At 41.7% G+C, this 23,714-nt stretch overlaps 1 protein-coding gene across 5 annotated transcripts in view; it reads left to right on the plus strand.

Annotated features, from left to right (window-relative positions):
- Positions 1-23,232, plus strand: part of LOC128411829 (E3 SUMO-protein ligase RanBP2-like) — a 41,283-nt gene extending 18,051 nt beyond the window's left edge. The window contains exons 14-29 of one of the 5 annotated variants that reach the window (XM_053384292.1): positions 267-404; positions 500-646; positions 1,145-1,327; positions 1,410-1,493; positions 5,505-5,640; positions 6,174-6,271; positions 6,518-11,321; positions 15,619-15,792; positions 17,034-17,126; positions 18,125-18,324; positions 19,161-19,365; positions 19,886-19,984; positions 20,199-20,347; positions 20,678-20,951; positions 21,395-21,729; positions 22,688-23,232. In XM_053384292.1, the coding sequence (XP_053240267.1) occupies positions 267-404; positions 500-646; positions 1,145-1,327; positions 1,410-1,493; positions 5,505-5,640; positions 6,174-6,271; positions 6,518-11,321; positions 15,619-15,792; positions 17,034-17,126; positions 18,125-18,324; positions 19,161-19,365; positions 19,886-19,984; positions 20,199-20,347; positions 20,678-20,951; positions 21,395-21,729; positions 22,688-22,993 (7,425 nt within the window). In that variant the 3' untranslated portion in view covers positions 22,994-23,232. Of the gene's footprint in view, positions 1-266; positions 405-499; positions 647-1,144; positions 1,328-1,409; positions 1,494-5,504; positions 5,641-6,173; positions 6,272-6,517; positions 11,322-13,149; positions 13,211-15,618; positions 15,793-17,033; positions 17,127-18,124; positions 18,325-19,160; positions 19,366-19,885; positions 19,985-20,198; positions 20,348-20,677; positions 20,952-21,394; positions 21,730-22,687 lie in introns of those variants that run through there. The other 4 variants (XM_053384293.1, XM_053384294.1, XM_053384297.1 and 1 more) reach the window with 4 other exon arrangements.
- The last annotated feature ends 482 nt before the right edge of the window (positions 23,233-23,714 follow it).

Genomic DNA, 23,714 nt, shown 5'->3' on the forward strand with positions numbered 1-23,714 from the left:
TAAAAGCACGTGTATTGTAGAAACAGTTTGTCAGATATTACATATGTGTTCCATACACACGTTTCAGTATGTTTTCTGCAAACGTATTTCTGTCACTGGAATTGTATAACTTGAAAATCTGGATATCATCTTGGACAAAGTAAGTAGTAGTTCCTCCCTTGAAAAGGGCAAAACTTATACACAATTGTAAATCATTAAATTGTGTAAAATATTTTGTACCAAAACATTTCTTTATATAAAACTAATTAATAAACCTTCTTTTTAAGGTTTCCCAGGTTGGTGTATATCAAGAAGAGGCACACATAGCTTTTGCTATTTTGGATTCTGTGGATGGAAAAACAGACGATGCTATGCAAGCATTTGAAGCTATTAAAAATGTTGTCTCATATTGGAATCTTGCTCTAGTAAGTGTTACATTCCTTCAGGGGATTCCCCTGCCCTAACTGCATGCACACTTAATAAGCTGAATTCTCAACTGACTCCTTCTTCTCTTGGATAGATTTTCCAGAGGAAAGCTGAAGAGATAGAGAATGATGGTCTGTCATTAGAAGAGCAAGAAGAATACAGAAATCTTCTGAAAAAGAGTAGAGACTACCTCATAAAAATTATAGATGAAAGCAGCAGCGATACTTCAGTCACTGAAAAGGTTTAAAATGTGTTTTTTTTAAAAAAAAAACTGCTAGGAAAATCTATACAGGAAAAAAGCATTTGTCAGATTATATGTCTAGATATATAATACTTGGTTTAATAGTAAATCTACTAGAAATGTAGAATTTAGGGGCTCTAAAGCAAACATTTGAGTATGGGTAGCTAAGAATTAAAACTTGTTCAGATGCAAAAATTCTATGCAGACTTTTTGGTGCTGGTGACCATTTTCTGTTTAAATAGCGAAATACAGAGAGTTGTATGCAATGATGCTTGAGCAGAGTTTTACTTGCACACTAGGACTTTGTCCTGTCACAAAAATTTGCTCTGGAGGGAGAGGTAGAACTCTGCCGAAAGAGCAGAATAGCAGCACTAGATGCAGCCCAAACTTCTGAAGCCAATAATTTGTAAACCTGGGAAGAATATGCAGTTCATTAATGTAACCATGTATATATTTAAACTCACCCTAAATTCACACACTCTTTAATTTTCGTCCTAGTTACCTGTATCCATAGAGACAGTTAAGGAGATGCTGGAAAGTATAATTCAAGAACTTGGAATCAATGGTGAAGAAAGGAGTCTTATCCTAAACAATGATTTGAGCCAACCAGTGGAGACGGAAATTAAACATTCTACCCCATCGCCCACAAAATTCTCTCTGTCTCCAAGTAAAAGCTACAAGGTATAGCAAACGAATATGTTTTTGTTTTTAAAATCTCTATTAGGTTTCAGTTGGTCTAATCACCTAACTATTGTTCTTTCAGTTCTCGCCCAAAACTCCTCCTCGCTGGGCAGAGGATCAAAAATCACTACTTAAGATGATCTGTCAGCAAGTAGAATCCATAAAGGTAAATAAGAGCACTGCTGTGTATGTTCTGTACCTCACTCTGGGGATAGATGTGATTTATTCAGCTTAGATAATCGAAGTCAGGATGGATAAGTCAAGTGTTCAAGAAGATCCTATCCAAATAATTATACTTCCAGAGTAATCATGCTTATGAGCAGTGTGATTAATTTAAGACAAAGTGCTGATTTTAACGTTGGCAATCTAGACTGTCTTTTACTTTGAGTTATTCAGTAGGGTGCAAACAAATGCATTCATAGAAGTAGTCATTCTTGCATAGGCAGGTTTACCGTATTTTTCGCTCTATAGGACGCACTTTTTCCCCTCCAAAAATGAAGGGGAAATGTGTGTGCGTCCTATGGAGCGAATGCAGGCTCCCTGGCTTCAGCGATAGCAAGGCAAAGCCTCCGAAGCCTGCGCTCCGGAGGCTTTGCGTTGCTTCCGCTGAAGCCAGGAGAGTCTGCTCTTTGAGGCTGGCGGTGGGGAAAGCAGCGCTTCCCCCATCGCCAGCCCCAGAGATTGGGGGGCAGCGGGAAGGCGTGCGACGCCTTCCCGCTACTCTCCAACCCGGGTTTGAGGCTGGCGGTGGGGAAAGCAGCGCTTCCCCCATCGCCAGCCCCAGAGATTGGGGGGCAGCGGGAAGGCAGCGATGCCTTCCCGCTACTCTCCAACCCGGGTTGGAGGCTGGCGGTGGGGAAAGCAGCGCTTCCCCCATCGCCAGCCCCAGAGATTGGGGGGCAGCGGGAAGGCAGCGATGCCTTCCCGCTACTCTCCAACCCGGGTTGGAGGCTGGCGGTGGGGAAAGCAGCGCTTCCCCCATCGCCAGCCCCAGAGATTGGGGGGCAGCGGGAAGGCAGCGATGCCTTCCCGCTACTCTCCAACCCGGGTTGGAGGCTGGCGGTGGGGAAAGCAGCACTTCCCCCATCGCCAGCCCCAGAGATTGGGGGGCAGCGGGAAGGCAGCGATGCCTTCCCGCTACTCTCCAACCCGGGTTGGAGGCTGGCGGTGGGGAAAGCAGCGCTTCCCCCATCGCCAGCCCCAGAGATTGGGGGGCAGCGGGAAGGCAGCGATGCCTTCCCGCTACTCTCCAACCCGGGTTGGAGGCTGGCGGTGGGGAAAGCAGCGCTTCCCCCATCGCCAGCCCCAGAGATTGGGGGGCAGCGGGAAGGCAGCGATGCCTTCCCGCTACTCTCCAACCCGGGTTGGAGGCTGGCGGTGGGGAAAGCAGCGCTTCCCCCATCGCCAGCCCCAGAGATTGGGGGGCAGCGGGAAGGCAGCGATGCCTTCCCGCTACTCTCCAACCCGGGTTGGAGGCTGGCGGTGGGGAAAGCAGCGCTTCCCCCATCGCCAGCCCCAGAGATTGGGGGGCAGCGGGAAGGCAGCGATGCCTTCCCGCTACTCTCCAACCCGGGTTGGAGGCTGGCGGTGGGGAAAGCAGCGCTTCCCCCATCGCCAGCCCCAGAGATTGGGGGGCAGCGGGAAGGCAGCGATGCCTTCCCGCTACTCTCCAACCCGGGTTTGAGGCTGGCGGTGGGGAAAGCAGCGCTTCCCCCATCGCCAGCCCCAGAGATTGGGGGGCAGCGGGAAGGCGTGCGACGCCTTCCCGCTACTCTCCAACCCTCCTGTGGGCTTTTGGGGGAGATGGGGGAATTCCCCCACCTCCCGCAAAAGCAGGCAAAAGCCAGGCGCTCTTTAAAGGGGCTCCGTGGCTTCTGCTGGCTTTTCTAGGAGGTGGGGGAATTCCCCCACCTCCTAGAAAAGCCCGCAGGAGCCGCGCACCCTTTAAAGAGCGAGCGGCTCTTGGGGGCTTTTCCCCAAGGAGGGAGAAGGGACTGACTGGCCGAGTCAGTCCCTTCTCCCTCCTGCGAGCTTTTGCGGGAGATGGGGGAATTCCCCCACCTCCCGCAAAAGCAGGCAAAAGCCGTGCGCTCTTTAAAGGGGCTGCAGGGCTTTGCTGGCTTTTCTAGGAATTCCCCCACCTCCTAGAAAAGCCCGCAGGAGCCGCACAGCCTTTAAAGAGCGAGCGGTTCTTGGGGGCTTTTCCCCAAGGAGGGAGAAGGGACTGACGGGCCGTTTCAGTCCCTTCTCCCTCCTGGTCGAAAAGCCCGCAGGAGTCACGCGGGGCTCCTGTGGGCTTTTGCGGGAGGTGGGGGAATTCTGCCACCTCCCGCAAAAGCAGGGAGAAGGTCTTGGAGTAGCGCACAGGCTGCGTGCAGCCTGTCCACTGCTCCCAGAGCTGGGGGGGGGAATCATATTTTTTCCTTGATTTCCCCCCCTGAAAACTACGTGCGTCCTATGGTCCGGTGCGTCCAATCGTGCGAAAAATACGGTAATTTCTATTGCTGAAAATACAATTACTATAAAAATGACTGATGTATGATTATTTTCTGAAAGGTGGTATATGCAAGTTCAAAAATAAAAAAATAAAACTTAACAGCAATCTACAAATATGTGAAATGATGTCCAGATTTCCCTTCTCCCACCCTGTGACCCACCCCCTAAAATTCTTCTTTGGTGGGTTTGGGGGACCCCCTGAAGTTCAGGGGCTGCAAGGGGAAGGGAAGAAGGGGAAATTCCATTGTGTCTGCTGGCATGACTTTTTCCCATGTGCATGTATCAGAACAGAATTAACCCTAACGCTAAAGCAAAGTAAATTGTAGTAGAAACAACGCAATAAGCTTATGGCAGCAGCAGCAGCAGACTAGAAAGGTCTTGCTAGTTTGATTCAAGTTAGCTGAAGTACAGTTGTGGAATCTTGTTGCAAAGCAGCCTATTGTGACATCGTAAGTTTCCTCTACTAGAGAGGGGAAAGACTCCTGGCCATTTTTGATTGAAAGAGAAAAGACTGATAATTTGTACAAATTTTCATTAACACTAAAATACTAAACTCATTAAGGAATAAAAACATGGTTATGTGTGTGCTGTAAGAAATAAGTAATAGCAAAGACTATACTTCATGGCTTTTTATACTCCAGAAGGTTTTAAGACTAAAAGAGCAATAAAATCAAAATTTGGACTGTTCGGAATATATTTGATTTCTGTAACTGCCTTACTTTGCACACAACTGTTCCTTGCTCAGTTAACCTTTCAGCAGTAGTCAGTTCATGGTTCATTTTCAGTCATTGCCATCATCACTGCTACTAACTCAGAACCCATTCCCCAAATGCTAATAACACCATCCTCACACAAGAGGGAGGTACTAGCGTACTTGCAGAAGTGCAAAAAATCTTTAGGGAAAAAATCCTAAAGGGAATATTGAGAATGCTTAGTAGCCAGAGAATATTGAATCATTGCGGGGACGGAAAATAGAGGAAGGGGCTGAGACTGACCTCACTGGCAGTGAAGGTGTGTGTTGCTGTGGTGGCCCTAGAGGTATCAAAACACTGTTGATCAGTGGATAAGACAGGCTAACAGAAAAGCAAAGGACAAAGAGCTGGTAAGGAGGAGAGTGAAAAGGTTGGCTGTGCTTTTTCTTCCCTTATACCTTGGAAGTTGAACAGCTTAATTCCCGAACGTTTTGGCTCCCTAACGTCGCAAACCTGGAAGTGACTGTTCCGGTTTACGGACTATTTTTGGAAGCCAAATGTCAGACAGGGCTTCTGCAGCTTCCGATTGGCTGTGCTTTGGTTTCTGAACGTTTTGGAAGTCGAATGGACTTCCAGAACGGATTCCGTCTGACTTCCAAGGTACAACTGTACTTTGATCCTTAACTTTCATCTTGAAGAAACAAGCAAAGGATAGAGAAAGATATAAAGAGGTTGGAGGAAACAATCTTTTATTGCCTGGATTGGTCACTTTCTGGCTCACTCTGAGTAACTGTTCTTAAATGCCTTCATGGTGGAAGTCCAATTAAAAAAATTGAGAATTCCAAGGCTTCAATGTAGCCAGGACTTATGCAAGCATATTCACCCCTAACTGTTTTAGATTCTTTAACTCTTTGGTTCTGTAGATGCAAAAGAAACAGCATGGAGTTGGCAAAAAACGTTTTTAATGACCATGCTTGTCTTTTTGATAGAATGAGATGCAAGAGATGAAACTTAACAATTCTAATACAACCATGTCTCAGCGGTGGCCTGCCGAAAGCTATGCAGCAGATACCATGCCAGATGGCTATCAAGGCACACAGAGCTTTCATGGAGCACCGTTAACTGGTAATTACATGCGGAGGTGGAGAGTCCTAGAGAAATTTAAGTGCAGTTTCTGATGTGACGTCTGATTATAATTAAAAAGCATTGAAGGGATCACAAGCTGCCTTGAGGAGGATGTTATTAAAAAGATATAAAGTATTTTTGTTTACTGGCTTCATAATCTTAAGGCTTTATTTAAAACTTGCCATGAGTGCTGAGGGGAGGGTGCGTTTTCACACTTTTTAAATAATTGATTTTGATAATGACCATACAATTTTTAAAACTGCACGAGAATATTCCACAAATAACACATTGTATCATTATAGAAAGAAGTAAATCACTAAAGCTGTATCTTCACACTTGCATATAAAATGATGGAATACTAGAAGTGGCGGAAAACCTGAGTCTTTAGATGGTTATATGTGGGATTGTGTGTTGGATTATAAACCACCTTGAGGTTTCTTGTTTTTAAAGGCGGGGTATACATATTTAAGATAAAGATTTAGGGTTCTTGTCAATTTCAGGACTCTCACTGTTTTTATCTCTTGTGTGTCCAGTTGCTACAACAGGTCCATCTGTCTACTACAACCCATCACCAGCTTACAATTCTCAATATCTCCTACGGACAGCAGCCACGAACGTGACCCCCACAAAGGTAATTATTTGCTGTTTCTCTGATACAACTCATAACTTGTAAAGAGATGGAAAACTGAGAACTGTGTTACTTTCTGTTAAATATTCAAAAGGCAGGTTTCTCATCACATAGTGGGGGTGGGTAGGAGAGCAGGAACCAGCAGTTGTTTTTGAATGCATTTTAAACAGTTATTGGAAATTTAAATTTATAACCTATGTTCAATTACTAAGGCTTTAAAACTAAGTTTGATCATTTTTGTGTTTATAGGCTCCTGTCTATGCCATGAACAGGCTTACTCCTCAGCAGCACATATATACATATCAACAGCCAATGCATACTCCTCCACTGCAGAACACTTCTGCTTGCATGTTTTCACAAGAAATGTATGGTACTCCCCTGCATTTTGATTCTCCAGCAACCGGAATGTTGTCTCCTCGTGGCAATGAGGACTACTACAACTACAGCGTTCCACCAACAACTACAAATCCGCCACTTCCCGAGCCAGGCTATTTTACAAAACCTTCTGCAGCACCCCCGGTCTCCCGGTCTGCCGAGTCAAAAGTGATAGAATTTGGGAAGCCTACCTTTGGGCAGCCTGTACCACCAGCAGAGGGAGCAAAACCTTCCTTGATAACTTCTGCTCAGTCGACACAGCCAACCACTTTCAAATTTAATTCCAATTTCAAATCCAACGATGGAGATTTTACTTTTTCATCACCTCAGGTTGCAGCACAGCCACATAGTACCCCCTATAGCAACAGCGACAGTCTTTTGGGCCTTCTGACATCCGACAAGCCTATCAAAGAGGACCGATACACTGGACAAAAGCCGCTTACTGAATATCCCACTGGACAGCGAAACATCTTCAGTTTTGGTGGCAAGAATGCATCAGGCATTGCATTTACGGATAAAATAGTACAAAATCAACCCAGGCCCTCTGGTTTTAGTAAGGGTGATGCGTTCAGCTTTCAGGATCCTAGCAAGCCTGTATTTGGTACTCCACATTCAGATGTAGCAAACAGAAGTCACGAAACAGATGGAGGAAGTGTCCATGGTGGTGGTGAAGAAGAAGATGATGGCCCTCATTTCGAACCTGTTGTGCCACTACCTGACAAAATTGAAGTAAAAACAGGTGAAGAAGATGAAGAGGAGATGTTTTGCAATAGAGCAAAACTTTTCCGCTTTGATGCTGAACACAAAGAATGGAAAGAGAGAGGTGTTGGTAATGTGAAAATTCTGAGGCATAAAATAACTGGCAAAATCAGACTACTTATGAGACGGGAGCAAGTGCTGAAAATTTGTGCAAATCACTATATAAATCCTGATATGACTCTGAACCCAAATGCTGGATCAGACAAATCTTTTGTGTGGCATGCCTTGGACTATGCAGATGAATCGGCAAAACCTGAGCAACTTGCAATCAGGTTTAAAACTCCAGAGGAAGCGAAGCTTTTCAAGCGGAAATTTGAAGAGGCACAAAATATTTTGAGAGTATCTGGATCAAGTGATAGTCAGCAGGCTTCTCAGGGTATTGTGTCATCAAGAGAAGCTACTGCTCAAGATGCAAAAGATTCTGGTAAATCTGACTCAGGACTCATGAGCTCTGGATTTAACTTCAAGAGTGGGACGTCATCTGTCAGTGGTAGCTATCAGGTTCCTGTTCCCAATGTGAGCAGTTCAGCTAAAAACACTAATGCCAAAAGTACTTTTACAATTGCATCCAGTGCAGCTACACCTGCATCCTTCTCTTTTGCTAAAGAAGGGTTGGGAGGAAATGCTACATACGGATTTGGTGAACAGTTCATGTTAAAGAACGATCAGTGGGAATGCAACACATGCCTCGTTCGAAATAAAATAACTGCACAGAGTTGTGTAGCATGCCAGACTCCAAATCCAGCTAATCGGGAAGCGCAGGCTGTGCTTCCTCCGACAGAATCGACTGTACCTTTCAAACCCAACACTGAAGGTGCACACTCTACATTTGGACCAATTCCTCCAAAAAAGGAAAACCAGTGGGAATGCAGGACCTGTCTTGTGAGAAATGAAACCAGCGCATCGCATTGTATTAGCTGCAAGAATCCCAGCGGTACAAATTTACCAGTGTTTGGTTCCCAAACCACATTCAAATTTGGTCATGCAGAGGCTCCAAAAGTGCCCCAAAGTGGTTTTGGGGCTGCTTTTCAGAAAAAGGAGGGCCAGTGGGATTGCAGCATATGCTTAGTAAGAAATGAAGGCTCCTCACGAACTTGTGCTGCTTGTCAGGCTGCAAACCCATCTAGCGATTCCCAAACCACATTCAAATTTGGTCATGCAGAGGCTCCAAAAGTGCCCCAAAGTGGTTTTGGGGCTGCTTTTCAGAAAAAGGAGGGCCAGTGGGATTGCAGCATATGCTTAGTAAGAAATGAAGGCTCCTCACAAACTTGTGCTGCTTGTCAGGCTGCAAACCCATCTAGCGATTCCCAAACCACATTCAAATTTGGTCATGCAGAGGCTCCAAAAGTGCCCCAAAGTGGTTTTGGGGCTGCTTTTCAGAAAAAGGAGGGCCAGTGGGATTGCAGCATGTGCTTAGTAAGAAATGAAGGCTCCTCACAAACTTGTGCTGCTTGTCAGGCTGCAAACCCATCTAGCAATGCTCCAGCTTTACCAGCTAGTGATGCTCAACTGCCTGTGTTTGGCTTCAAAAGCAAGTTATCCGAACCCACCGGAGGACCACAGGGGACGGGTTTTAAATGTGACATAACAGAGAAGGGTTTTAAATTTGGCCTTTCTACAGATCAAGGGAAGTCGTCTTCCTTCACATTTCAGGTTCCTGCTAGCAGTGAAACTAAGCCTATGAAAGGAGGGTTTAATTTTTCAATGCCGGTACCTCCAGGTGAATTTAAATTTGGTATACAAGAGCCTAGCAAAGATGTTGCAAACGACCAACAGAATAAAGAAGGTGGTACTGATGAAAAAGAGGAGGTGTCGGAGGAAGAAACTGCAATGAAATCTCATGATAGATCTAGCAAACAAAGCGGTGATTTGGTGTTTGGTCAACACAGCAGCACATTCACTTTTGCTGACCTTGCAAAAACAACCGCAGGTGAAGGATTTCAGTTTGGTCGGAAAGATCCAAATTTCAAGGGCTTTACAGGTGCAGGTGAAAAGCTGTTTTCTTCTCAGGCTGCTAAATCTTCATTCAAAGGAAATACTTCTGCTGATCTTGAGAAGGAAGATGAGTCATATAAAACAGAAGACAACGATGATATTCATTTTGACCCTGTTGTCCAGATGCCCGAGAAAGTCGAACTGGTGACTGGCGAAGAAGATGATACAGTGTTGTATTCCCAAAGAGTAAAACTGTTCAGGTTTGATGCAGAAACAAGCCAGTGGAAAGAACGTGGTGTGGGCAACTTGAAAATCCTTAAGAATGAAGTTAATGGCAAGCCACGAATCATCATGCGACGTGAGCAGGTATTTAAGGTTTGTGCAAACCACTGGATCACAACTACCATGAACTTGAAGCCCCTCTCTGGCTCGGACAAAGCATGGATGTGGTTAGCCAACGACTTCTCTGATGGTGATGCAAAGCTGGAGCAATTGGCAGCTAAATTCAAAAGCCCAGAGCAAGCTGAGGAATTTAAATTGAAATTCGAAGAATGTCAAAGGCTATTGCTGGATATACCACTCCAGACCCCACATAAACTAATAGATTCTGGGAAAACAGCTGAGCTGATACAAAAAGCAGAAGAAATGAAAAGTGGTTTGAAAGATCTCAAAACCTTCCTGACAGACGATAAAACTAAACTTGCAGATGAAGAGAGTAAAACCTCTGTGTCTGCTACAAAGGCCTCTGATTTGGTTATTAAGCCACACGCTGAAAGCACTGGGCCTACATTAGAGTGGGACAACTATGACTTGCGTGGGGAAGCCCTGGATGATAGTACAGACAGTTCTGTGTATGCTTTGCCTCGGGCCAGTAGCCCTGTGAGGAAAAATCTATTTAGGTTTGGAGAGTCCACCACAGGGTTTAACTTCAGCTTCAAATCTGCATTAAGTCCCTCTAAGTCTCCTTCCAAACAGAACCAAAGTAGGACTTCTGTAGGCACAGATGAGGAATCTGACGTTACACAAGAAGATGAAAGAGATGGTCAGTATTTTGAACCAGTAGTACCTTTACCTGACCTCGTAGAAATAACAAGTGGTGAAGAAAATGAGCAGGTTGTCTTCAGCCATCGTGCTAAACTTTATAGATATGATAAAGATGCTAATCAGTGGAAGGAGAGGGGTATCGGAGACATAAAGATCTTGCAAAACTATGACACTAAACAAGTTCGTGTAGTCATGCGAAGGGACCAGGTATTAAAGCTTTGTGCCAATCACAGAATAACCTCAGACATGAACATCCAGCCAATGAAAGGCACAGAGCGAGCCTGGGTATGGACCGCATGTGACTTTGCTGAAGGGGAACGGAAAGTAGAGCACTTGGCTGTGCGATTTAAGCTGCAAGATGTTGCTGACTCATTTAAGCAGATCTTTGAGGAAGCAAAACATGCTCAAGAAAAAGACACCTTAATCACACCACTCTCTTCGCGGGCCAATACTCCAAAGGAATCGCCATGTGGAAAGATTGCTGTTGCAGTACTTGAAGAAACCACCAGGGAGAGAACTGATTTAAAGCAGGATGAAGAAATAGTTACACAAACTGCAGAGACTTCACCAACGGCAGGCACTTCTGAGACGCCGACGAAAGCAGTGGTTTCGCCACCCAAATTTGTCTTTGGCTCAGAATCTGTCAAAAGTATTTTTAGCAATGAAAAATCAAAGCCTTTCACATTTGGAAACACGTCAGCAACGGGATCTCTCTTTGGCTTCAGCTTTAACGCTTCTCCCAAGAGTAAAAGCGATAGCTCAGTGTGTCATAGCACAAAACAGCGAGAAGCAGATGGCACATATGATGCCTGCAAAGGTGCTGAGCATCAGGAAAGTGATGCTACTGTTTGGAAACACTCTGATGGCAAAGGAGAAAGTCAAGTGGCTACCTCCAAGGCAGAAGGACTTCCTAATTTTTCATTTAAAACACTAGAAAAAGGTGAGCATTTACATAATTTTTACTTAATAAATTCAAGTTGTTATAAATGTACTTAGGTTCCACCTTGTCCGTCTTCGTGAGTTTAAGTTGCCTACTGATGTATAGTTTCAAAATCTATAATGCTTAATCCTAGCTAAGAAGAAAAAATGATACTGAAAAATCTTTAAACGAATGTATCCTGGGTTATCATAAACGTTCTTGAGGAAGATAAAAAAAAAATCTGGTATGCAGGACCCAAGCTATTTAGCACTTTAGAGATCAGAAGTATCTCTTTAAATTACAGATAAATACATAACTGGTAGGTAGCAAAGTTACCGAGGAGTTGGTGTTGTTGTTTTTTAATTATTTTATTAATATTTTTATTAAGTACAAATTAGAAAACATACATATTCACAACAAAAGAAAATACATCTAACCAAGGAAAAAGAATTAGAGAATATTTTGTCAACCGAGGAGTTGTTCTAAGTTCTGACTTTACCCATTCAGAAGTGGGCAACAGCACACTGCAGTTCAACTAGCAGGCCCATGCAGGCCAAGTTGCAGGAGGCTGCCAAAGTGTCGTGGAGGATGAAAATTTGAGGGGAACTTGATCAGAATAAATATTGGCACTAAAAGGTCAATAAAAGGAAAACATGGTTCATGTTTTCTTTCCTTCTCTTTAAAACTTTGAAATGTAAAATCTTGAGTTAGAAGAGAATCTTAGCAGTTATTTGCCAGATTGACTCCCCATGTTCAGAGATTGTATTTCTGAATGCCAGTTGTCGCAACAGAGTGAGGGTAATTCTTGCCTTTGTGTCCTGCTTGTGTTTCTTAGAAACTGGTTGGCCACTTTGAAAAATGGGGTAATGAACCTTTGTTCTAATCCAGCAGGGTTTTTTTTGTTGTTTTTTGTTTTTAGGTATCTTGCGTTGAACGCCTAGCCATGTCAGCTAAGAAGTAGGCTCTACAGTTGTACCTCGGGTTACAAACACCTCAGGTTACAAACACTTCGGGTTACAGACTCCACTAACCCAGAAGTAGTACTGTATTTTTCGCACCATAGGGCGCACCGGACCATAGGGCGCACCCAGTTTTTAGGGGGGGGAAATCAAGAAAAAAAATGCCGCAAAACCGGCAGAAGCCGCGCAACTCCTTTAAAGAGATCGCGGCTTCTCCTGGCTTTTCTGGGAGGTGGGAGAAGGGACTGATGCGGCCAGTCAGTCCCTTCTCCCTCCTGTGGAAAAGCCCTCCAGAGCGCACGGAGCTTGTGTGCAGCTCTTGGGGGCTTTTCCTGCCTGCCTCCCCCCTGCATTCGCTCCATAGGACGCACACACATTTTCCCTTGCTTTTTAGGAGGGGAAAAGTGCGTCCTATGGTGCGAAAAATAAGGTACCTCGGGTTACAAACTTTGCCCCAGGATGAGAACAGAAATCGTGTGCCAGCGGAAGCGGGAGGCCCCTTTAGCTAAAGTGGTACCTCAGGTTAAGAACGGTTTCGGGTTAAGAACGGACCTCCAGAACAAATCAAGTTCATAACCCGAGGTACCACTGTATTGAAACCAATGGACTTACTCCCAAAAGAGTAGGGTTAGGATTGCAACATTACTTCCTGTATTGATAAAATTGTTTTGCTAGTTGAAAGCTAACGTCTTAATTTTTGCAGCTAGAAAGATCACTGTTCCAGATTACATTAGTATAATAAGTTATGTAAAATCATAGACAAGTCTGTGTGTCTGTGACTGTGTGCCTGTGACTGTGTGTGTGTTTGGTAGCGCCCCTTGACCCTTTAATGAAGTTAATTAAATACTTAAATCCACACACTTTATTTTCTAGGATTTAATTTTAGCCTTTTTAAATCTAACCCAATGGCCTTTTGGACCAGCGCATCTCCCCCTCAACCCAATAGTAAAGGTATTTACATACTGCACTGAATGTTGTGTTGTATCACTTTTGGGAAGACACTGACAGCTCCCCAACTTTAGCAGGCTATTGGCTAATGGAATTATAGAAAAATTAACATGCATGTTAAAAGAGAATAGTAATGACTGAATTTGCTTTACAGCTGTTGTGGTAAGAGACTGGTTATTTAAATCCTTGGATGTGATTGCCTGATTGCTATGTTTTCTGCGTGCCCAGTTATTGACTTTTTAAAATTTTGCTTGATGGATGGTAGGTAGGCAAGGACAAAAGGCTAGACATGGAATAAGTATGTTTCAGGTGTCCTTATTGTCCCCCAGTCTCGATACTAGGATTTTTGTTCTTGAACCATCCTACAAAGCAAAATATTTTCCTTCTTTGAAGGGGGAGTTTTATGCTAATTCATGGAACGTTTTCTGAACTACTCTCCAGCCTCATATTTTTTTGTTTTTGTTTCACTTCATAATCAGTGTCCCTCCATCTGATTAGTTTTTTAAAATATTTTTAAAGAACCTAGGAACATCCTGGGGAAAGACCATTTTTCATTAAGAGAAAATGGCTGCAGATGTTGGGTTCTATCTAGAGAAGTTTTCCCACTAGTGCAAGGCCTTCTGCATGTGCCATGGGACTTTCACACTTCCTCTTCCTCCCATGCACCCATCCCCCAACCCTCTGAAGCAGATTGGAAGAGGTGCATAAGGAAATGAGAAATTCCAAGGCTTGTGTTTTACTAAAGGTGAACCTAACACAACTATCTGTGGTGGTGGTTTTTCTAAATTGTGCATTCTGAAGGAGACTAGAAGTCTGGAACATTTAATTTTAACTGTTTAGGATATGGCTTGCATTCTTGTGTGAGACAGTGCACACTGATAATAAGCATGCATGAAAATGTTTTGTGTACTTGGCATGTATTCTTTTAATATGTATTTGTCAATCGACATACAGACTTTGCCTTGGAGATGATTGTCTGAGCTTCAGACATAGCTTCAGAAATAGTTTTTTTAGTCAAATGGTAAGGTGTTATAGGATGACGCTTTTGAGGAGCAGTTTAACCATTGTGGTGTTGGCGCTTAAAGGAATATAATTCTTTTTAAGTGGTCTGAAACTATTTGATTTTGTTGCATCTGTACTTCATACTTAGATTTACCAATTTGTGACTTAATAATTGATTCCTACTTCTGGGAATCTGGGAATTCCTACTTCTGGGACTGATATTTGCTTTTCTTTATGAAATCACATGAGTAGGTTTTATGTTCTGATCACATTCTAAGTGTTATACAGGGCTTACTGCTGTACTGAGATAGATTTAGCAAACGATGATCAGCTAGACAAAATCAGATTGCTTCTGATTTTGAACGCCTCATGTTGAAACACCTGAACACCTCATGATGAAAAGAATAGCGGCAAATTGCTAGGACTTAGTGAGCTCTTTCTACTCTGCTTCTTTTCCAGTACTGTGTAAGCAGAATAGTTAACTCGGTATTGATGAACCTATTTAAAAATACACTTTGGAAAGAGAACTTCAGCACAACAAAAGTAATCCTAACAATGATAAATGAAATAGCTGAAGCCATTATTATGGCTAAATAAAAATTGATGGCAGTGGTATACAGTGTTACTATTGATGCTTACTATCTAGTCATCTACCTTGTGCTATGTTGTGCAATAAACATTGTGTCTCATTCAGTGAGAAGAACTTAATGCCATGTGCTCAACTCTCACTGAAATCACGTTTTAGCTTTGTCAAAATCTTGTGATTCAAAGTCAAAGTTTGGGGCCATGCACACTTGCCAAGCTCCTGCTTGATATATATAATTTGAATAATTTGAAAGAGCCTGACTTTATTGTTACTACAACTGTTTAAAGTAAAATTGAATTCTCAGCTTCCAAATGAATAAAAACAGATCTGTTTCACAGCCTATCAATTTATTCCCACTGTTAAGTCACCTTAACGAAAGATAAATTCATATTTTAATATATCAATAAAACCCAACCTAAATCAGGTCTAAGATAAAATGGAATTAAAGTGCTATCCAAAGTATATTTTCTTCTGCTTTACAAGTTTTTAACTTAAAATGTTTCTATGCCATTTCACTGAACATCCCAGAAGTATCTTTTTTCTAAACACAATACATGCGCAGTGTAAGTTCTACTTAAAAGACAATAGATGGATGGAAGATTTGTTGTGTCTGGAAGCAGCTATCTTAGGAGAAGCATGGCATGAGTTTGGCTTTATGGAAAGGAAACCCATCTCATAGTGGCTAAACTCTTCTTATTGGTTTGACTTTAAATCTTGCTTGTTTTCTGGTTGAAAGTATATCTTGCCTGCTTTGTGAATGTGTTAGTATTCAAGTGCAGCTGCTGCTTTCAGACTTGCTCAGACAATTCACTTCTTTCCCCAGCAGTTGAGATTAAGAAGGAGCCAGATGATACTGCCACTTCAGACGATGTTTTGATTGTATATGAGTTAACACCCACGCCTGAGCAAAGAGCTCTTGCAGACTCCCTTAAGTTACCTCCAACATTCTTCTGCTACCAGAATGAACCTGGGTATCTGAGTGAAGATGATGATGATGGTAAGACGCATTCCTTGAAAATTCTTCTTCTTTAAGTTACAGAACACTATTAAGGAATGAAGGAAGCATTGGTCCAGAAGAACATCATTTCTGGAAATGTATTTGTCTTCATGAATTAAGAGCGGTTTGGGAGGGGGGGGGAGTATCTCGTGCACAGTGCAGTAGATCATTTCTCAGGGATCACAAAGCCTCCTGTTTCTGGCCCTAGTCAGTCATATAGAGCAGGATGAAACTTTATAGCACTCTTCATCTAAGCAACACTGACTTCCCCCTGCATCAGCTGATGCAATGGGAGATCAGGCCAGCTTGATTTGGATGCACATGAGAGCCCCCTGAGCACTCAGATGTGGTGCTGTTTAGCTGAACTTCAAAGTCCTGGTGTCAGGACTTCAAAATATCTTGCAGGCTTTTTTTTGCTGCTAAAAAAAAGGAAGGTGAAAACGTTGCTTTCAGCAATGTGTTGCTGCCTGCAAAGTGCCTTGATGTCCCAACACCTGATGTCATTTGTGACCTGCAAGACAGATCCTGATATGAATTTGGCTTGTGGAGCCAAAAAGGTTCCCCACCCTATTCTGTGGTACTCCCTCACTTGGGACACTTGCCTGGCACTCAGTTTATCAAAATATTCATACCAGGTAAATATACTCAGGGACGCGGGTGGCGCTGTGGGTAAAAGCCTCAGCGCCTAGGGCTTGCCGATCGAAAGGTTGGCGGTTCGAATCCCCGTGGTGGGGTGCGCTCCCGCTCCTCGGTCCCAGCGCCTGCCAACCTAGCAGTTTGAAAGCACCCCCGGGTGCAAGTAGATAAATAGGGACCGCTTACTGGCGGGAAGGTAAATGGCGTTTCCGTGTGCTGCGCTGGCTCGCCAGATGCAGCTTTGTCACACTGGCCACATGACCTGGAAGTGTCTCCGGACAGCGCTGGCCCCCAGCCTCTTGAGTGAGATGGGCGCACAACCCCAGAGTCTGTCAAGACTGGCCCGTACGGGCAGGGGTACCTTTACCTTTACCTTTAAATATACTCAATATACTCATACCAGGCAAAACCCAGGTATTTTCAAGCTCCGTAGTTGTCTAAGTGCTGCATTTTACTGTTTAAGCTATTTTGCATCTTTTGCATTTTGTCCATGCTCAAGGTTGTTTCTCCCTTTAAAGTATAGCAGGGCATACAAACCCAAAGACTTACTAGCTAGTGGCATAACAGATATGCAGTGTAAACAAACTTTCATTTTCATATTTCAGATGAGGACTATGAAACAGCCGTGAAGAAGCTCAATGGAAAGTTGTATCCTGATAAACCTAAAAAACATGCACAGCTGAAAGAAACTGATACAAGTAAATTTTCTTGGGAAGAAGATTGTAACTTAGCAAGCACAGGGCTATAATTTGGAATTTGGGGGGAATGAAAATACATTCTGACTCACAATTGTTTGCCATGCCATTTATTACATGGTTCCATAACTTGAAAAACATCATAAAAGAATGGGGAACTGTGTAGGGAAATGATAATTTCAAGTTTGTAATGAATTTGCTTGCTATAATGAGATAAAAGCTGAAATAATTAAAGTGTTCCCTGTAGTACTAAACACTATTAGAAGAAGAAGAATAGATTTAATAAGAATATGTTACAACCCCATGCATATGGGGTGAAATCCCATCAAATGCACTTTGAGATACCTTGCTAGAAACTTGGCCATTTTAGCTTCAGTTTTACAATTAAAGGCTGAGAAAATAAGTGAAAATACCAAGTGGTATAATGAGAAATTTGTTACAGCAAAAAAATGAGAAATTTGTTACAGTTGAGATTTCTAAAGATGCAGAAACCAGCAGAGCTCCTCTGCTCCTTCTCTTTTACTAAAACCTAGATTCAGGTAGGTAGCCGTGTTGGTCTGATGCAGTAGAAATTAAAAAATTGTGCAGTAGCACCTTAGAGACCAACTAAGTTTGTTCTGGGTATAAGCTTTCGTGTGCATACACACTTCCTCAGATAATAATAATAATAATAATAAATTTTATTTATATCCCGCCCTCCCCAGCCGAAGCTGGGCTCAGGGCGGCTAACAACAATAAAACAATACAAAAGTACAACACAAACAACACTCTAAAATCATTCATTATAAAATTAATTAAAGATACCTATCTGAAGAAGTCTGCATGCACACGAAAGCTTATACTGGAAATTTTTTTATTTTTTATTTTTATTTTTATTTTTTACTAAAACCTCTTATCCCTAGGCTTCATTGTTTGAGATTTTAAGTTTAACATTGGAGTATTTTGAGGTTTTACTGTATTCTAGTTTTTTTCAATAAAATCTTAAAATATTCTCTGTTTAGCTGTTGAAGGAGAAAATGAAGCAGAATGTGGGAGCGAGTGTTTTCTTGTGTGGGAGAAGAAACCAACTCCTGAAGAAAAGGCTAAAGCAGAAACCCTGAAGCTTCCTCCAACCTTTCTGTGTGGTATTGGCAGTGACACTGATGAAGACAATAACTTAGAAGACTTTCAAACAGAACTTAGAAAAGTCCAAGAAAGGAATGTAAGTAACAAAAGAATGGGACTTTAAGCACCAATTCAGCTGGACTTGCTATGGTCCAAATGTGTGATTCTTGAAAATTAGCATAACAGGAAGACTTCCTTCTTCCTGACATGCTATATTTCTAAGTGCAAAGATGCTGTTCCTTTTTGTTTGTTATTGGGGCGGAGAGTTGGGTGGGGTATATTCCACATTGTCTGCACCCTAGTGCCATTTTGTTACTAGAAGTTCATGGAAGAGATCTAGAACACAATATACATCAGGAAGCTTAGTTTGGTCAGAATCGAGTTTACACTTCCAGAGTTAACACTAAATACATTACTTCTGGTAAATGAGCCACCATAGCTGCTAGAGGACCGTGAAAATTTGTGTCCTGGGCTTTTTAGACTCTTCTACCCATGTACTATCTGGCATTGGTTGCCAGATGTGAAATAGATTGGCATTATTTTCAGCTCTCCTACCCCACTACAGATTCGTTGGACAACTTCAGCTTCATAAATTTTTGAGGGCTGAGGGATTCTGTCTGCCTCCTTTATTCCAATAGGATCTTTATAAGAGACTTCATGGACAGTGGGTTGGATAACATAGACTTCTGGTTCCTTTTAATTCCCAATTCTAAAACAAGCATTTGATAGTATGATGTGAAACCATTTTGAAAGTGCAGAGGTGTTTGGGAGTTTTAGTTTCCTCCACTTTTCCTGCCAGGAAGATACCTGTTCTAGAAATCAGCTAGTTCTGTCAGATACTGTCTGGTACTTTACGTATGCATTTACATAAAGAGCCTATGAAGACTTGGCACCAATTTAAAAAATACGGTAACTCAGTTCGTTTCTTTTCAGGAAGCTCAAGTAGAAGAAGTAACCAGTTCAACTGATGATGTGTGCTCCATTAAGAAAGAACAGCCTGCTGAAGCAGTCAGTAGAGCTGAAGAACCAGATTCTACCACTGAACCTATATACACTATACAGACGTTATTAGCAGCAGATGACAAACCTGTTGACTTGTCAACAAAAAAAGAAAGTGATGCCAGTTCTACAAACCAAGGTATACACATTTGATGTGTGAAAGACGCGTATACTAGGGAAACTAACATTGCAAAGTCTAATAATGCATACAGAGAATCTCCAGCTAATTAAAACTTCTATTCCTCTGGACTAAACAACAACAAATTCCTCTGGACATGTATTTTAAGTACACATAATTAGTATTTTGATTGTTAAACCCCATATTGATCATTTTATTGTTCATGTAGGAAATTATGCAGAAATTTTGGTTTAATATGCTGGCTGTTTGCTGTAAGAAACATTCACTGACTGATTGTATAGAATACAAAGGGTTAAAAGTTTAACAGAAAGGGGCCTTGACTAGTGGGCAACACTCATTGTATCTCCAGTGGACTGACTAATGCCTTGCTAGTGTCCTTTCAGAGGTTACAAAAGACTTGTTCACTTTCTCCTTCTACCTGAGCTTATGTCCGGAGCTATGATAGTGGGGGAATGTGACCTATTATGCAATGTAAAATGGACCACAGAATGATATGAACACTTTTCCTCCCTTTATATAGAAAGCAAACCTTTCTCATTTGCCCTTGGCAACATACCTGGCTTGTCTTTTGCTGATCTGGCTTCAAATAATTCTGGAGATTTTGCTTTTGGTTCTAAAGGTAAGATGCACATATTGTCTAATTTCTGTTCTGTGACCATAATAAATCCATTCATTCATTCACATATTATCTCCTTAACTATTTATAGAAACTGCTTGCTGCTAAGAGAGTTATTGTGTGTGAAATCACATTGTTTTTTTGTGAGGGTGGGATAAGAAAATGTAATCTCAGAAATATTTTTCTATAGTATTAAGATTCTGTCTTCCCATCTAAGCAGACAAAAACTTCAAGTGGGCAAATACAGGAGCAACTGTGTTTGGCGGACAAGTGGCCACTAAAGGTGACAATGAAGATGATGGAAGTGATGAAGAAGTTGTACATAGCGATGATATTCATTTTGAACCAATTGTATCACTACCTGAGGTAAGATATGAATCTGTTAAATAAAATAAGAGTTGGTTCTTTCCTCTAACACATGTGAGGACAGTGAGCTGCACAATTTCTCTTGTGTGCAAAATAGGGTTGTTGTTGTTTTTACTTACTCTAAAATGGAAGAAGTATGCAGGTCATTTATTTTTTTAAAAAAAGCTCCCATAATTCAAGAATGTACTACTTTAAGAATGTGATCCTTTGCTCACTAGCATGAGATTAAGACCCACTGTACACAGTGGAATTTACTCCTTTGTAAACATGCACAGAATTTATAACTCAGGAGTAGTGATCTGAGTAAATATGACTACTTATCCCTGCTAGGTTGAGGTGAAGTCAGGAGAAGAAGATGAAGAAATTCTCTTCAAAGAGAGGGCAAAACTCTACAGATGGGACAGAGACGTCAATCAGTGGAAAGAACGTGGTGTGGGAGAAATAAAGATCCTCTACCATACACAGAATAAATGGTATAGAATCTTAATGAGAAGGGACCAAGTTTTCAAAGTCTGTGCAAATCATATGATTACAAAAATGATGGATCTAAAGCCCTTGAATACTTCAAACAATGCTATGGTTTGGACTGCAACAGATTATGCCGGTGAGTATTTGTAAAGATATTCTATAACTTTATTTCCCATCCATTATATATAACATATTCCCTTACTAACCCTTTGTGGTTTTGCTGGTTCCCATGCTGCCGCAAGGAGTGGGACTTCACCAAGTAGCTTGCCCCTGATAATGGATGCTCCATTGGGCCCTTTCCCTGGCTGCTGCAGAAAGCAGGCATTAGCGTGAAGGTTGCCACAGAATCTAGAACCTAGAACCTTTCTGCATACAGCAAGTAAATGAAGAGCCCCCTCAGTACAGATGCTTGCACAAATGTTGGGAGAAGGGCTGAATGATGTTTGCTATGTCTGGGGCAGGGCTACTCAGCACAACCCCACTGCTAGCTTCCATGTTGCTGTACATAGGATCAAATGTTGAAAGAAGGCTACATTCTGATCATGACATCATGAATAACACTTGCAATCTTAATTTCAGATGGTGAAGCTAAGATAGAACAGCTTGCTGTCAGATTTAAAAGCCAAGAGCTGGCTGATTCCTTCAAGAGGAAATTTGAAGAATGTCAACAAAGCTTGTCAGAGTTACAGAAGGGTCATGTTTCTCTGGCGGCAGAATTGTCAAAGGAATCTAACCCTATAGTATATCTTGAAGTTTCAGCTGATGACGAACCTCTAGGTCATGTAACCATAGAATTGTTTTCTAATATTGTTCCGCGAACTGCTGAGAACTTCAGGGCGTTATGCACAGGAGAAAAAGGATTTGGATTCCGAAATTCCATATTTCATAGAATAATTCCAGATTTTATCTGTCAAGTAAGTGAAAATGCTAAGATTGAACATACATTTCATACTACACATGGATTAACAGGAATATATTTTAAGGCTCGGTGGAAAAGTTCTAGTTTGCAAGCAAATTAGTAGAAACATGAAACATGATATGAGCCTTTCATATCATGAAAGTCTGGAAGTTAATCTGGGGCCTTGCTTCTCAATTTATATTCCATTACTTCTGTAGTTTCTCTAGTGCCAGATTAGCTTCTCATTTTCTCTTATCTACTTCATTTGTATCCAGTAGATGTACACCTACACAGAGAATGTAAATGGACACTAAACCCTGGGGTAGAAAATGTTTTTGCCCAGTGAGTTAGGCTAAATATGGTGATCATATTTGACATGTAGGCAGAGCTGCACTTCTGTCTAACTCATAACAATGACATCAGCTTTCCTGTTTTGCTTGTGGGGTGTTCAGATGCCCCTTTGAAAGCAAAACACCTTTTTGACTGAGTCAGGTGGGCACTGCAGGACAAATTGGGAGCTCTGGCAGGACCAGTTAGGCCCCACAGTCTGGAGGTACCCCACCCCTGCCTTAGAAAAATCAGAATACATTTCTAGGCTCACTCTTCCCCTTCATTAATTCTGATCAGTGACAGCATGAAGGAACAAGTGTATTTATGCTAGCCTCGGAAGCTAGTGGGACATCACACCTTACCGTCTTATATATGAAAATGAATGTGTGTGAGTGGTGGTGAGCTTTGCGCTCAAATGACATCTACCTGAGACTTGCTGCTGCTTGTGTACATAATATAATGACTCACTATGGTTTGCTGCAATAGCTGAACACAGGAGCTGAGTGAAACCACTATTGATTTAACAGTTGAGAACACCAGATGGGACACCACATTGTGCTGGTAAAATGTATTTCTACACACATTTCAGATGTTTCAACGTGTACTATAACCAAGTGAATTTTCTCTATTTGTTTACATTCTAGGGAGGTGATATCACCAGACAAGATGGTACGGGTGGCCAGTCCATTTATGGAGAAGCATTTGAAGATGAAAACTTTGAAATAAAACACACTGGCCCTGGCTTACTGTCGATGGCAAATCGTGGCAGAGACACCAATAATTCCCAATTCTTTATCACTCTCAAAAAAGCAGAGCACTTGGACTTTAAACATGTTGTTTTTGGGTTTGTAAAGGATGGGATGGATGTCGTGAAAAAAATAGAATCTTTTGGCTCACCTAAAGGAGTAGTGTCAAAAAGAATTTCGATTACAGACTGTGGTCAGATATAAAATCATTGCTATTACCTGTATGTGGATTAAAATAAATGTTCAGATTTAGACAAAATTATGTTCAGCTTCTTTTAAAATGAACATTTCTGATGTATAAATGTAAAGTTACAGCTTATAGCTGAGTCCTTTTTTAGTGTTTCAATTGACTGCATGTTGTGAAATAAAAGTTCAGACACTGGTAAATTTTAGGTGTATTTTTGTTTCATCCCCATTTTTGTATTAAATGATTTAAAATTAAATACGAGTCTGAAGTTCTATTACTCTGATTTGTGCAATTTCCTAGTTTAACTGAATGGTTTAAATAAAATTACAAACTAGTGTGTGATTACTACTTTCCTCTCTTGACTTCCTTGAACAACAGACATCCGCAAAACATTTATGTTGACTTGCCTGCCTGCATGTGTAAATTGAAGTGTGTGGCTTTGGGCAGTCTGCAGTGGTTCATTCACATGAGCCATAATTGTATATTAGTGAACAAATCATAGAATTGGAATCTGCTGATCTCTGTTCAGTACTTTTGGACACCATTTATTTATTATTATTTTATTATCTATTTCATAAAATGTATATACCACTTGATTGTAAAAAAAAAAAAACCCCGAGAGGATAAAATAAAATTGAGAAAGAATTGCAACCATACTTTAAAACAGATTAAAATTGTCTCAACTTTCTAGCATCTGGATAAGCTTGTTTAAACAATGTATTAGCAGGTGCTAAAAAG

The sequence above is a fragment of the Podarcis raffonei genome, chromosome 4 (assembly GCF_027172205.1).
Source record: "Podarcis raffonei isolate rPodRaf1 chromosome 4, rPodRaf1.pri, whole genome shotgun sequence".
Lineage (NCBI taxonomy): Eukaryota > Metazoa > Chordata > Lepidosauria > Squamata > Lacertidae > Podarcis > Podarcis raffonei.